General features: G+C 44.2%; 2 protein-coding genes across 2 annotated transcripts; both read right to left on the bottom strand.

Moving 5' to 3' along the window:
* Positions 1-499: 499 nt before the first annotated feature.
* Positions 500-1,567, bottom strand: LOC145411605 (histone-lysine N-methyltransferase SETMAR-like). Its single transcript, XM_080281615.1, has one exon. The coding sequence runs from the start codon at positions 1,565-1,567 to the stop codon at positions 500-502; it is 1,068 nt and encodes a 355-aa protein (XP_080137741.1).
* Positions 1,568-14,324: 12,757 nt separating this feature from the next.
* Positions 14,325-15,713, bottom strand: LOC145411604 (uncharacterized). Its single transcript, XM_080281614.1, has one exon. The coding sequence runs from the start codon at positions 15,711-15,713 to the stop codon at positions 14,325-14,327; it is 1,389 nt and encodes a 462-aa protein (XP_080137740.1).
* Positions 15,714-16,332: the final 619 nt, after the last annotated feature.

Raw genomic sequence — 16,332 nt, 5'->3', positions numbered from 1 at the left:
AGAAAAAAATAAATGATTTCAATGAAGTCAAGTGCTGTCAAAGGCTACCAGATGTTAGAGTTGTGTGGCCTTTATCTATCCGTTATAGAGAGAGGAGATGTATTATCTTGTCGGGTTGTTTGAGGAGACCCAGGCAGAGAGAGAATAAATGTTGGCATTGTAGGGAAACATCAGGGTAGGCCATTTCTGTCACATTATCCTCTTCGTATTTTAAGTGAGGAGAGGTGATGAAATAGGCAGATTGGGGTCGATAGAATTTTATTGTGAGACAGTTGCGTTACTAAAAAGTTAAAGAGCTTGACTTCACCCGTGTTGTCAGGAGCAGTTTGAGCCGGCTGTTGCCTTCCCACTCTTTCTAGCCCCTACTCCCTATCGCTCTCTTGGGATCTGTTCTCTGACTCTCCTTCACGTGATTTCGGACTTACGAGGGGCATTCCAGAAGTTTTGAGACTATTTTAGGAGAGACATTTATTTATTTATTTCAAAAAAGTACAAAACTCTAATCTCCTTCAAAATAGGACCCTCCAACTTCAATGCACTTCTTGTATCGCTCCAGCCACTTCTTGAAGGCCCCCTTGTAGTCCTCCAAAGTGAAGGTGTTCAGGACCCTTGTCACAGCCTCCTTCATCTCCTCAACGTCTTCAAAACGACTACCCCTGAGGTTCTCCTTCAGCTTTGGGAACAACCAGAAGTCGCAGGGGGCAAGGTCTGGACTGTAGGGAGTGTGAGGGACAGTCTTGACGCCCATCTCTGTCAAGTAGTTGGTCACCAGGATGGAAATGTGGACTGATGCATTGTCCTGGTGCAGTTGCCAACGACCCGATTTAAAGAGCTTTGGCCTGTTGCGACGAAATCTCATTCTGAACTCCCTCAAAACCTCTACATAGCATTGTTTGTTGACCGTCTGGCCGGAGGGAACCCAGTGGATGTAGATGATGCCCTTGCTGTCGAAGAAGGGGATCATCGTGAGCTTTCCAGTGGACTTGCTCTGCCTGGCCTTCTTGGGTCTGGGGGAGTCAAAATGCTTCCATTGGGAACTCTTTCTCTTGGTCTCTGGATCATAACAGTAGATCCAGCTTTCGTCACAGGTCACCAGAGACCCAAGAGCACTCGGATTCGAGGTAATGAGCTCAACCATCTCCCTGCTGTCACCAACACGTCTATCCTTCTGTTCGTCACTGAGTACCCTGGGAAAAAACTTAGCACAAATTTTGCGCATGTTCAGATCTTCATGAAGAATTCTGTGTACAGTTGCCACACCGACTCCAAAATGTGTACTTATTGTCAGAATAGATACACGACGGTCCTTGTCCAGAAAATTGCGAATTTTCTCAACCAATTCTGGCGTTCTGACGTCCCTCTCCATCCCGCACCTCTCATCGTCTCTCACCTCCTCTTTGCTGTCCTGGAACCTCTTGTGCCAGAGAAAAACAGATGTTCTGCTCATACAAGTCAATCCATAAGCAGTCTGGATCATTTCATAAGTTTCCGTAGCGTTTTTGCCCAGTTTAACACAAAACTTTATTGCGTAGCAAGCTTCCAAATCGTCTTCACGTCCCGACTGCATTCTGCGAACTAGTCAGCTGTGACAAGCGGTGTATAGTAGGGTGTGTTTAAAGTGCTGTAACAGCCGTCTTCTTCAACCTGGAAAAAAAAATGGCATGTTAGCTTATTAGATGTATAGTAATGATATATTAAAGTTACAGTAATCTAGGACAGTTAGAAGTGCTTTTCCCTAAAGAGTCTCAAACCTTCTGGAATACACCTCGTATATTCCCCTCTGACGTCCAGCTAAGTATGTGGGCGTACGTGTGTGTATGTATATGCGCGCGCGTGCGTGCGTGCGTGTGTGTGTGTGTGTGTGTGTGTGTGTGTGTGTGTGTGTGTGTGCAGGGTTTCACTCACTTCTGATACGTGAACATCTATCAGGTAATCCTGTGTTTGAAATACATGTGTGTCTTACTAAGGGGAAATGTTTTTTACCTCCTCCTGGAGAATTCAGACATAACTACCGGTCTGTTACATACTGATGTCTATAGCTATATAGTTACATAGTTACATACGACAGTGTGTCATAACACACTAATGCCTACAGTGCTACATTTCTTTCCCTCATTTGGCCATTTGATAAGCTGATATATTTAGCCTGAAAAAGATTCTTCCCAGTTTCTCTTAATTATTTATTTTTTTATTATAGGAGTTTAGTTATTTTGTTTTTTCTATTTCGAGTAATAAGTGATACATTTAGTGAGAAAAAGCAAACCTTGTAAGGAAAACATTATGTTGTTACCCCAATTACTATTACAATCACGTGGCATGTTTAGCTCTAATTGCAGTGCATGTGATTTTGCTCTTCAAGGTTACATCCATGCCACAATATAGTGCAAGAAATTGGTTAAAAAGCATGGAAGCTGCTAATTGCAGTGCTGTTTTGGGCGTGCTTGGGGGACTGGCACTCACCGATTGCAAAAAACACCTCTATCTTTTTTCGATTTTCGCAAGGCAATCTTTTCAGGTTGGGCACAAGCTTTTTTAGTTTCAGTCATATCAGATACAGGATCAGTGCTGTAAAGACCCTTGTTCATAGAGCTTTTTGTCAGTCATCTACATACCCCCTTTTTCATAGTGAAATAACTTTTTTGAGGAAATTTTTTGTGAATAATGGTTATAGCGCACATTTCTTTGATAAATTGGTGAATATCTTCCTGAACAAAAGATACCAACCCAAACAGTGTTCCCCTGCTGTGAATAGGGAGGTAGTCTAATTAATTTCGCCTTATCTAAGAGAGATTTCTGCGAAAATAGAACAACTTTATTCATGAGTTTATCAAACTCTTACCCTAGTATAGTTTCTCGGTTCATTCACCTCAGTTCTTTCAAAATTGGGTCTTTGTTTCGGTTTAACCTGAGGCGTCCTGACGATGTATGGATATATTGCCACGTTTTGTAACGGTGACACCCGACGACGAATCCATACTTTTTGCAGTTGCGAGATCCGTCATTTGCACATTTTTCAAGTTTCATGGGTGATTTTTGGTAGGCATATGCGGGAGACCTTCCTCTACCCAATGCCAGGTGGGGATAATGCCTGGCCCCACCTTCCCCCCTTTCCCACCCCGCACGCCATTTTCTCGGCAACTCACCTGTTAGCAGTGACTTGGCCAATATTGACATGTCGCACCACGGTCTCTCCAATGACGAAATTCAAAGCAAAAGTGATTCCCGAGGTGGAGGACAAAGGAAGCAAGAAGTCAGAGGAAGAAACAAGCAGAAGTGATGAGGCAGTAATGTCATCAAGGAAGGTGCCATATGTTTTTTTTTTTTTTAATGAAAAGAAGAAGGAAACAAAGGCTGCGAGCCCGCAATTATTGTTCCTTCCAAGAGAAAAACAGAATACAAGAAAGAGCCAAATTCAAGATCCGATCATCTCGAGATGCCTGGACACACTGCGTTTGAAATACTAGAGGTCATAGGAAGCAGGAAACACAGACAGAGGGAGACAGTTCCAGAGATGAGCTGTTGCATAAATGAAGGACTGGGAGTAATGGTTAACTCTTCCATTAGAGAGTTGGACAGAAATGGGATGAGAGTTTGCTGCTAGACGGGCGCGTAGCACCCATCGTAGAGGTGGAGGAATGGAATGGAATGGAATATGAAGTTTAGGCCAAAGGCCAAGCACTGGGACCTTATAGGTCATTCAGTGCTTTGATGAGTGAGATATGAAAGACGATAGTTTAAAAGAATGAGTTTAAAAATAGAGAAAACTACGACACAATAATCATGCAACTAAAATCGTAGGTAAAATGAAAACAGATGTAGACAGCAAGCCTTAAAACATAACTATGACAACACTAGTCACAGCTTGCAGTATAGCCCTGTCTCCTTTAAAAACGCCATAAGGCTAGAAACATTTGCCCTATTACCTAAAACAACTGATAGGGATCCCCTATTCGTTAAAAACTTCACCCGAGAGCAGGCATAGGTCGGACAGTCCAATAAGAAATGCCTGCAAGTTATTGTGACATGACAGATATCACACTGGGGTGGGACACCTCGGTCCAAAAGGAACCCATGAGTCAAACGCGTATGGCCATTTCGCAGCCTAGTCAACCTTGTCTCAAAACCCCGACAAGCCTGAGAAGAGGATGACCAGGCACAGACCGATGGCCGAATCTCTTTATACTTCGAGTTATTGGCCGGGGAGGGGGAAACCCATCTCGCCTGCCACTCAGACCAAACAAAGTTACAGATAACGGTCTTCAAATCAGAATAGGGAACCTTATTATACCCAACAGAAGGAAGAGAACATGCCGATTTTGCCTCTTTATCAGCAAATTCGTTCCAATAGAGATTTACATGTGACGGTATCCAGCAGAATGAAACAAATTTATACTTTGTAGCCAGGCGCCAAAGCCAAGACTGAATCTTCCTTATTATAGGGTGGAATGTGTTAAACTGCCTAATGGCAGTCAAGCTTCCATAGGAGTCCGAATATATTGTAAACGTCTTTCCCGGCATTGAGTAAGCCTCTTCAAGAGCCTTCTCAATAGCAGTTAGTTCAGCAGCGAGAACAGACGCATTATTTGAAAGTCATCCAAGACGTACACCCCCTTTATGGACGACAGCACAGCCTACACCAAGGGGTATCTTTGAGCCATCAGTATACAACTTTACTGAGTCTCTGTGGAGAAGGTCATGGAGCAAAAACTTCGATTTAGTTTCTTCATCCGAAAAGATTTTTCTACATATGGTTTTGGGACACACATTAGGTTCTGGAATGAACCAAGGAGGGAGATTGCTGTAGCTTACTGGTTCAATTTTTTGCTCCCTCAGCGATGCGTCACCCACAGGAAGCATGCGAATCTGGAATAGTATAGAGGCTCTTGGACCACAGAACTTAGACGGGTCACACTGCAACAGAACATCAACACAAGGATTGTTGTAACGATTGCCCTTAATTCGCACAATGTAGCGAAGCCCTAACTCATGCCTGCGTAAGTCCAGAGGAAGCTGGCCTGTATCTACATATAAACTCTCCACAGGGGAAGTGCAGTAGGCACCCGAGCACAGTCGTAGTCCCGTATTGTGGAGCACATCAACCTCATGAAGTTTGGTCTTACATGCAGAGGAATAAATTTGGCATGCGTGGTCAATCTGTGACCGGCACAAAGAGTTATAGAGCCTGAGAAGGGAGTTCCTATCAGCACCCCAATCAAAACCAGAGACCACCCTAAGGATGTTTAATGATTTCTTGACTTTAAACTTCAGATAATCAATGTGCTGTGACCAAGAGAGACGTGAGTCAAAGATCATGCCCAGAAACTTAATCTCCTTCTCAAAAGGGATGATGTGGTTGTTTAACTTTAAGTGTGGGACAACCTCCTGGTGTGTGCTTCTAGTGAAGCGGACTGCAACAGTCTTGGAAGGTGAAAAGCAAAAACCATTATCATCAGCCCAACGACAAATAGTATATATGGACTTCTGTAGGTGATGACTAATCTCAACTGCATCGTAGCCAGACACACAAATTGCCAAATCATCAGCATACAGGGAGCCCAACACAGGGCGGGAAATCTGATTGAGAACACCATTAATAGCCACAGCGAAACAGGTGACACTAAGAATGCTGCCTTGGGGAACACCCAAGGCCTATAAGGGCTGGATACAACATTTCTGACACGAACCTTAATGTAACATTCCGATAATAAGGAGCGGATAAAGCGAAACATATTTCCCTCTATGCCATATCGAGACAGCTGAAGAAGGATACTAGTGTGCCTGGTTGTGTCATACGCCTTCTTGAGGTCAAAGAACACCCCAGTAGTCTGACAGTGGTTGGCAAAGCTTTGCTGGATTTTATTTGAGAGGATCAGGAGGGGGTCTAATGTTGAACGGATCTTCCGAAACCCAAACTGGTGAGGAGAAAGCAGCTTTTCGTTTTCTAAGTACCACACTAACCTTACATTAACTAGCTTTTCCATCATCTTACAAACACAGCTGGTCAATATGATAGGCTTATAGGTGGTGGCCAAAAGGGGATTTTTGTTTGGCTTGCTGATGGGAATGATGAGGGAAACTCTCCAACTGGCAGGGAAAATGCCCGTTTCCCAAATTTTGTTAATGATCTTTAGGAGGAACTTCGTATCCATAACAGGCAAATTTGTGAGGATTGAATAGAGGATGTTGTCCTCACCTGGAGATGTATAGGAAATCGATGACAAAACGTCTTCCAGTTCCTGGAGTGTGAACCGAGCATTATAGGCAGCATTGCAAGAAGATGGAGAAGGCAGAGGCATGTCAGGAATACCATTCCCTGAAATTCGAGAGGACTTGGAGACATCAGCAAAATGCCTCCATAAGGTCTCCGCAACCTCAGCAGAATCAGTGATTGCCACCTATTTTCAATGTCGGGTTGGGAGATGGGATAAATTTGCTTGAAAGCCTTCTAATTTTCCTCCAAATAACCTTAGAAGGAGTCTTGGAATTAATGCCATTGATGTAAGATATCCAGGAGTAGTGACGCTGCTTTGCCATGGCACATTGGTAAATTTGGCGCATGGCAGCTGAGACACTGGTCTTGTAACGCCGATAACATTTTCTCATAATTTTCCTTAGTATGGCAGAGGTTTTATTCCACCAGGGGACCCAGGTCGACGCGGTTTACCTTTCGACATGGGGATGGCCACACGGGCACTGCCCATAATCACAGCAACAAAATAATCATAGGCTTCCAAGTGACTAGAGAAGGACTCGAAAGGCCTAGCCAGAAGTATACCGTTTTTGTAATTCAACCAATCAGCCTCCTGCTCCCTCCACCTAGGAGAGGAATGAGCAGGAACATTTTTCACACACTTTAAATGGATTGGGTAATGATCGCTTCCATTCAGAAAGGGATTTACTGACCAAAGAAAATCCATAAGGATGGAGGGAGAACACAAGTTCAAGTCAATAGCGGAGGAGGCTCCACTACATATATTGTGTTAAGTCATACAGCCATCTTTGTATAATGAGATATTATATGATTGGAGTATGTCATCTATAATCCTCCCACCAGCATCCAAAATTGTACCACACCATAGCAGATTATGGGCGTTAAAGTCCCCAAGAAGGAGAAAGGGGACAGGAAGCTGACGGATTAAGTCTTCAATGTCATGCTCACTGAAACCATCACCAGGTGGAAGATACAAGGAGCATACCGTGAGCAAATATTCCAATACAACCGTAACAGCAATGGCTTGAAGAGTCATCTGCAACTGAGCAGAAGAGTGCTGCAAGGACCTGTGAACAATTATTGCTGTACCCCCATGCGCACGATTTCCTGGCGGAGGGGGAGACCCGTGAAAGGCATAATTCAATCCAGGATTGTATACCTCAGAGTCCAACATGGTCTCCTGGAGATAAACGATACCTGGATCAAAGTCATGCATCAGAACTTTTAGTTGCTCAGACCTAGAGCGAAGACCCTTACAATTCCACTGCAAGATGTCAGAATGGAAAATTACCTGCTAACGTCAGAAGCCCCAACCCTTCCATTATGCGGTTGGGAAGATGAAGGCACACGTTTGGTATCAGTGTACAATGGCAGACGACGGCTCCTCACGGACTTGTCAACATCAGATTTGGTGACTGGGAACTTAGAAGTTTCAGACAAAACAGACATGGGTTTTTGTCGCTTCGGGAGGGGATGGACAGCTGTACCAGATGCTACAGGGGGGTCTGAGACAGAAGGTAAAGGAGAAACATCCATCAAACAGTCGTCAGGTGAACAGTCCTTATCAAGTTTTGAGAACTTATTGAATAGTGGGATATCACCAGTATCCATAGGGGAAGAAGAGTTCCAGGATCTCTTAGAACGGGGAGGACAAGTGAAGTCATTGTCAGCCTTTACATTCATTGAACGAGAGTGCTCCTTCACAGAGGGAGCAACTGCACTCTGCTTTCTGATTGCCTTTGAAGGACGAGGTGACAACGACATTGCTCGAGAGTGCTTCCCCACAGAGGGAGCAACTGCACTCTGCTTACTAACGGCCTTTGATTTACGGGGAGACAGCGAGATTGCTCGAGAGTGGTCCCGCACAGAGGGAGCAACTGCACTCTGGTTACTGATGGCCTTTGAAGTGCGAGGTAACAATGACTGGGCAGAGGATGACCGAGAAAAGGAGGGGCCCTTACCAGAGACAACACCAGTACCAGGAAGGGCTTGGGATGAATGCAAATCTGAAGAAGTTGAAAGACCAACAGAAGACCTGTCGCCAGAAGCTGGAAGAGCCTTAGCGGGTGACTGAGGGACATTCTGCTTAGTGCTGCTAATAGTTGTGCGAGGAAGTTGAGGGGACTGTCCATCAGAACGATGGGATTGAAACCCTTGGACGATACTTGAAAATTTGGAGCTAGGGTGTTTGTGGGCCGTCAATAACCAATGCCGAGCACTTCCAAAGCTAATATGCTCATTATCTGTGAGCACAATGATTTCCTGCTCGAACTGGTACCGCAGGCATGTTTTTGAATTCGGAGAGTGAGCACCACCACAATGCTTGCAGAACTTAGAGTTAGAGCATAATTCAGGGTCGCGACTGGCAGAACAAATAAAGCATAATTTCTGACTTTTGCTGGAGTCCTTCACATGACCATATTCGAAACAGTTATAGCACTGTGTTGGCCTATGGCGAAACTTCTTGACATGAAATCTCAGGTGTCTGATTTTGATGTAATCTGGCAGATGAGGTGATGAAAATGTCAGACAAATTGCGGAATTTGTGCCTTTCAGTTTCTTTACTTCAATAACATTCGCAGGACAACGATGCAGTATCTCTTCATCATTAAAATCACAAAGATCACTGCTGTAAATGACTCCTTCAGCAGTGTTGAAGGTTTTATGTGGGGAGACAGACTGAAGAACCGAGTCAGGAGATGGAGTAAATTTAGACAAAAGGGCGGCCTGTGTGTCATTCCCCACTTTGACTAACAAATTTCTCCCATACCTCTTCAAATTCCCCTCAGGGATATTCCCTATTTTTCTCTCGAGGCATTCAGATCCCTTGATAAAATTGCTGAGTCCGTCCCTATATGTGGCGACATGCCAGTATGGCTTAGGAACGTCCCTAGGAATGTCTGGAATGCCGTCGTCATCCTCAAAAGGCTTAGGTATGAAGTCAAAGTCACTGTCAGACAGATTCGCTGCACTGAAAAGTTTACCCTTGCATCTAAGTAATGCAGTACCTTCATCTAAAGCTCATAGAGCAGCCAGTGCAGAAGCGCTCTCATAGAAGGTAACATAAGCATCAAATGAGGCTCCATCCTTGCACAAAATCAACTTTAACCTGCTCATGACACCAAAAGGCCTCATGGCAGCATATAGAGTATCGTATGCGTTAGCTTCCCAGATTCCAGCACAAAATAGTACCCTTAAATGCGGGTTTTTGCTGGCAAGGGACTCGAAAGTCTGGCTGTCCTCCACACGAGCACCAAATTCGGGGGGAGTGGATTCCATAATAAAAGAAAAGAAACCTTTATTCCCCCACCCCTCCCCCCACCATGGAGCCCAACAAGGGGAGGTCAGATGTCAGGGAAAAGACCACTGGCGACCCCAGAGGTAGGGGAAGAGTATACGCAGGTAACCACTGGGGGACCCGGACGAGGGCGACCCCAGGACGATAGGAGCCACCAGGCCCCCCAGTGCCCACTTGACCCTAGGCAATGCATGACCAGCCGATTGACCTGGTCGGGCCCAACCAGGCCACCCGTCTAGCCAGAATGAGGGACCAAAGAGGTGTATTGCTAGCTGCAGGGCGCATCATGCAGCATCGCTCAACCCCCAGGACTCCCGTCTCCCAGCATTACGGGACGCCACGCACGGCAAACACGTGAGGAGGCGACTGTCCTGCCCTAGGTGGCAAGTGGGCAGGAACTAACATCACCAGCAGGCCTCCTCCACCAGTGATGTGGGGGGTGCTTGGTCCACGAGAACAACAAATGCCGAACCCTACAAAGGTAGGCATGCCTCCAAAGTAGGTGGCACTGCCAGCCACACTTCAAGCCCCGCCACCACGTCAAGGTGACCCCCCCTCAGCGGGGAGGTGGAGGAATGCATGCAGACAGTTCGGAGGAGCAGTGACCATTGAAGTAGTGATAGAAAAGAGATAAAGATGCATCAGTGCGACAAAGAGACAGAGGTTGCAGGGAGTCAGTAAGAGGAGAGTTAATGAGACGAAAAGCATTTGACTCCACCCAATTGAGGAGAGCTGTATGTGAGAGTTGTACTCCACACAGGGGCAGATAAAACCCCTATATAGAGTCAACAATTGTTCAGGGGTAAAGAAGGAACAGAGTCGGCTTAGCACACCTAATCTCTTGGAAGCAGATTTTACAAGAGATGTAATATGATCTTTCCAAGATAAGTCCCGTGTAAATGAAACCCCAAGCATGTTCAAGGATGATGCAGGATTAAACTGAATATTATTAAACATTAGTGGGTATACCTGGGAAGAGTTTGTTGGGTTGGTAGGTGTAAAAACTGAGTCTTTGATGCATTAAAAACAACCAGATTATTTTTCTCCAGTCGGAGATACAAGCCAAGCCAGACATTAGGTGTGCCATAGCCTCATCCCTTGTTTCTTGAAGTAACTGCTGAGATGGACGCTGCGGGAACTGAATGGAAAGATGAAGGGTGGAGTCATCAGCGTATGAGTGCATAGGGTTAGATGTACAGCTAAGATCATTGATGAATAAAAGGAAGAGAGTTGGTGATAGGACAGAGCCCTGAGGAACACCACTGTTGACAGATCTAGGAGAAGAACGATGGCCGTCTACAACAGCGGCTATAGAACAACCAGAAAGGAAACTAGAGATGAAGGCACAGATAGAAGGATAGAAACCATAAGAGGGCAGTTTGGAAATGCAAGATTTATGCCAGTTTGGAAATGCAAGATTTATGCCAGACTCGATTGAAAGCCTTTGAGATGTCAAGTGCAGTGGCTAAGCTTTCGCCAAAGTTCCGAAAGGAGGATGACCAGGATTCTGAAAGGTAGGCGAGATGATCGCCAGTGGAGCATCCCTGATTGAACCCATACTGATGATCAGAAAGAAGGTTGTGATAGGAAAGATGCTTTAAAATTTTTCTATTAAAAATTGATTCGAAAACTTTTGAGATATAGGATGTTAAAGTAGTTGGACGATAGTTAGATGGTTAGGAATGGTCACCCTTCTTTGGGACTGACTGAATGAGAGTAAATTTCCAGCAAGAAGGAAAGGTACAAAATGATAGACAAAGGCAAAAGAGTTTGCCTAGGCAGGGTGTAAGCACAGAAGCACAGTTCTTGAGAACAACAGGAGGGACTCCATCAGGCCCATATGCCTTATTAGTACTGAGGCCTGAGATGGCAGAAAATACGTCAGCTGAAGAAATTTTAATGTCAGCCATGAGGAAATCCGAGGGGGGAAGTGATGGAGGAACATCACTGGAAGAGTCTAAGGTGGAATTGGAGGAGAAAGTCTGAGTGAAGAGATCTGGTTTATCAGTAGAAGAAACAGCTAAAGAGCCATCAGAGTAGAAAAGGAGAGGGAAGGATGATGAGGTAAAATTGTTAAAAAGGTTTTTGGCAAGGTGCCAGAAGGAGCGGGATGAATTCGAGTTGGAGAGTCGAGAACAATTAGTACGGATGAAATTACAGTATTTTTAGCATAGTGTAGAACAGACTTAGCACAATTCCGGGCAGAAACATATAAAAGATGTGATTCAGGGGTGGGTTGGCTCCGGTACCTTTTATAGGCCCTCTCCTTGTTGTAGACAGTATTAGAACAAACGTGATTAAACCAAGGCTTTCTTGCATTAGTCAAAGGATATGAGAAAGGAATGTATGCTTCCATGTCCGAGAGAATAACCTCCATTATGCTCAAGGCACACTCAGATGGCTCCCGGCCATGGAAGCAATAATAACAACGCTTACATTGCCTATACTGTTGTGTGAAAACCAATATACTCTTGTACTACATATAGATTCGTATCAAATAAATAAATATTTACATATAATGAGTGGTTTGGAATAGTTACCCTCCCAAGAAAAGTTGTCAGTCATTATCACTGTAGGGGGTCTTAATTATTAACTAACAAAGCGAAACAACTCACCATTATAATATAGGGTATGTGAATATGGCGTTTTGATCAGTACTCAGTATAAATATTTTAGGCCTAATAAATATGTTGAGTTCTTAGGTGTGGTGTTGACAGTATTGATGGCAGAGAGATGGCTGATCGTTGTAGAGAGTTTGAGGCACGTATGTTTACTGTTTAGTGGCAGGTTTAGAACTGAACTCTCTGGTAGCAGGGAGAGAACTGGTCAGCTTCGAGCAGCTTCGTGCACGAAGTAAATCAAATGAAACTTAACATTACTGAATAATTATAACTAAATACGTTGTTTTCTCCATGAGCAGATTTATCTCTAGTGATAAATAATATCTTACCCAATTTGTGCAGTACAAGAAATTATTTACAAAAAATGAGCTGTTGTGGGCGGGAATATTCAAACCCGAAATCCATGACATACTCCCCCCCCCCCAGAATATATACAGTATTTACAACTGTCCCATCCCAATCAGGGTACGCCATAGTTGGGAGGAACCTAAGGCGGTCCGACGTGATGTCCTCAACGGGGCATCACATCGGTCATTTATGGGTGTAGGGAGGTGTTGGATAGCGCCAGTTTGGCTGTCATCTTCTTTCCTTTCTACATCAATTTGTAATGAAATAAGCCAGCATTGCTTCAGGTGTTCCTTGTCTCCTATCTTTCAGTGTCTTGATAAATCTCAATACCCATGCCATCACATGCCTTGTCTTCACATAAGAACCATATCGGTCCCAATTCAATATGGCAGGACGGGTTACTGATACTGGCAATGACAGGGTCTCTTTGAGGAGACAACCTGTGGTGACATCCCCAGCTTCCTCAAATGGACCATTTTCCGGCCACATTTTTTGGTGCGGTAGCCATGTGGGCCCTCCCCACCACAAAGAAGAACTTATTAAGGACGCATGTGACTTCCCTCTGGAAACCATATAACTGGGGTTGTCCTTTGTAGACACACAACGAAATTCAGCATCAGGGACTAATGCCTTTATTTCGTCAGTTCTGTTCTGAACATATACAGGCAATAGTTTTTTACTAGACAACCAGTATAGGGTTATCTGGCTATCCATCCAGAGGTATATGTTCTCTATGCTTAACTCGTCCGCATAGGCCTCATATATATACTTGGCAAGACGAGCTGCTAGCATGACAGCAGTCAGTTCTAATTTTGGTATAGTGAGGGGTTTAATGGGTGCTATAATGTCCTTTGCCATAGCTAATCTACTACTTCCCTCACTAACTAAGTAGGGTGCTACACCATAAGCAGTGGTGCTTGCGTCACTAAATAGATCCAGCGTAACCTTTTTACTATCAGTGACTTGGCGGGGAAATATAATACTGGTACAGTTAACCATATCCTCATATATCCCCTGCCATTCAGCCTCCTTATCTTCCGGTATGGGAACATCACACCCACATTCAATGCGTCATAGATCTTGCACAAATTTTCTTGCACGGATGGTCACCGGCAATAATACTCCCAGAGGGTCAAACACACCTGCAGTTATGCTCAACACTTCACGCTTTGTCAATACTGTGGGTCTACCTTCGTGTCTCTTCACCTATAACATGTCCATATCAGTCAGCCAATGAATGCCAAGTACTTTTACCTTGTCCTGAACTTCAGAAGCCAAACTCTTTAGGTGGAGTAGTTTCTGTAATTTCACACTGTTTGTTACCCACTCTCTTAAGGCCAAATTGGCACTTAAAAATACTCTCAGGGCATCGCAACACAATTGTTGTAAAGCATCCTCATCTTCCTTGGTTCCTTGCAAATCGTCAATATACAACCCTTTCCTTAATTTATCAATCAAGGCTTTATCCTCCTGAACCACTGATAAATGTTTTTGTACAATGGTGGCATTCAAGAGGAATTGGGAACAAGTGGCTCCAAACAACACTGCCTTGAACCTATATATCATGAGTTATATAGATTTCAAGGTTCAACAGGCCAAAGAAATCTGGTGGCATCTCTATCCCTTTCAGATAACCCCGCCATAAGAAATGCCTTCTCGATGTCACTCACCCAGGCAAAACGATGACACCGAAAGCGCAACAATATCTGTGTGAGGTCATTAACCAAAAATGGGCCTGCGTGTAAGCAGTCATTCAGACTATATGCCCTCTCATGCTCTCTAGCTGAACAATCAAACACTACTCTAATTGGTGTTGTTAAGCTATCTTCAGTGACACCATGATGAGCTAGTGTACAGGATGTCCTAGCAGACTCTTGTCCTCCACCTTTTCTATGAATGCTCTTTCTAATTGATCCTGGATGACTTTACTATACTGTTTGCAATAGTTGGGATCCTTTATGAATTTACGCTGCAAACCTCTTAATCTGCCCAAGGCTAACTTAAAATTATTAGGCAACTTATCAACGTTTTCTTTCCACGGTAATTCCACAACATATTGTCCCTGTTCTTTGGAATATTGCACCGTTTCGTAGAAGTTACCTAATACCTTCTCTCCCTTCTTATCGGTCTCATTGGGACTAATACCTATGTGATCTAAGTCCCATAGAGCTGTCAGATCCTTGATTTCTGGAGTAGTATTCCTGCCATCAATATTTGCTAACTCCATTATCGTATCTACTGCCAGTTTCAGAACAGTTACCAGTTCTACTTGAGTACCTTTTTCTTCTGACCGATAAGTGCCATTCAGTGTATATCCATAAATTGTGGGTAACAGAATTATGCCTCCCTCTCTTATATAGCCAACGTGTACAAAGTGATAAAAGTCCGCCCCAATCAGCAGTTCGACCATATACCTACTGGTGAAACTTGGATCTGCTAACTTGTAGGTCCGAGCCTTCAGGTCCCGCACATTATGTTGCAGCCCCTTCCCTGGCTTATAATTAGGTAGTTCGTCTACAACCACTGCCGTCAACTTGCGCACCTTTCTACGATGGCGGTAATACAACTCCACTACCTCATACTCATCACTACCCATAGAGCCAGTAAATTCTTGCAGTTGTAAACGTTCCTTTCTCATCTTGAAAACTTTCAAGTTCGCCAAACTTGATGTTAGAACAAAGGTACGTTGTGAGCATTGATCTAATAGAACCCTAACCTTGCTCTGCTGGCCCATTTGAGTAACCAATGGGATCTGAATCGTTGGCAACAATACTGCATTACGACTCGAAGCCACAGCCATTGTTACTGTTGGTCCTTGGGTTACTGTTTGTTCATGGGGTTTAGAACGAGCAGTCGGACACAAATAGTTGTAATGTTTCTGCTGGCAATATCGACATGGCCTTACCTTGGGATTTGTACAACTCTGACTACCATGATCTGCCGACAAACATCCGACACACAGCTTCAACTGCTTTGCTCTCTTTAATTTTGCCTTCTTTGTTTTATACTTTGTACACGTAGCCCAAAAATGTCCTGGTTTAAAACACAATTTAAGTCCATTCCTCTGCATAGGTTCAGCGCGTCTCACGTGTTTCACTGCATATGCTGCCGTAGCGGTCGCACCCAAATGTTCCATGGGATTCTGGCTACTTTCGATATTATATACCTCCGTCTTTAGCACACGAACGTAATCATCTACATCCAACCAGCTCTCTTTTAGTTCACGTTTGATCATTTCTGAAAGTGTACTAGGGAGTTTATTATGGTGCAAAACAGCACAAATTTCACTCACGGTTACTCCCATTGCACGTAGCGATTCTAACGCACATTCAAATGATGCAGAAAACTCTTTTAGTTCATTCTCTTCATGAGCTGGAGGAGGTAAATGACATAATTTTGCAATGTGAGCAGCCTTAATGCGATCTTCTTGACCGTAGACTCTGACTGCTGATTCATAACTAGCTGCTACTAGACTGAATCTGTTAGGACTCCATATTATAATTACAAATCATAATAGATAAATAGATAGAGAGACAGATAGAAGCAGGAAGTCAGGTGATGAGACAGGTATTGTGTCTGCGAGAATCGAGCAATGCTAAACATGCTTACACACTCTTAACTCAAGGAATGCTTTATAGGCACATGACAGCGCCTCATGACCATACACACACATACACACATACAGGCTTCTAGAACTTTCCAACCACAGTGTAACACACGTGACACGACCCCTGCTACACCAGAATTTAGGAAGCAGAGCGGCAGAAGGAGACAGGCCAGAGGACCGGCAGGTAGTAGGGAGAAGGGCTTAGCAACAAGGAAGAGAGAGAGAGAGGGAGAGAGAGAGCGAGAGT

Source organism: Coenobita brevimanus, chromosome 90, assembly GCF_032717465.1.
Source record: "Coenobita brevimanus isolate Jiangsu-jjx chromosome 90, ASM3271746v2, whole genome shotgun sequence".
Taxonomy (NCBI): Eukaryota; Metazoa; Arthropoda; class Malacostraca; order Decapoda; family Coenobitidae; genus Coenobita; species Coenobita brevimanus.
Note: the sequence above shows the minus strand (reverse complement) of the source record. Positions and strands in the feature narration are given on the sequence as shown.

Coding starts and splice junctions, on each gene's coding strand:
- LOC145411605 (XM_080281615.1), bottom strand. CDS start 1,567: ATGCAGTCGGGACGTGAAGACGATTTGGAAGCTTGCTACGCAATAAAG.
- LOC145411604 (XM_080281614.1), bottom strand. CDS start 15,713: ATGATCAAACGTGAACTAAAAGAGAGCTGGTTGGATGTAGATGATTAC.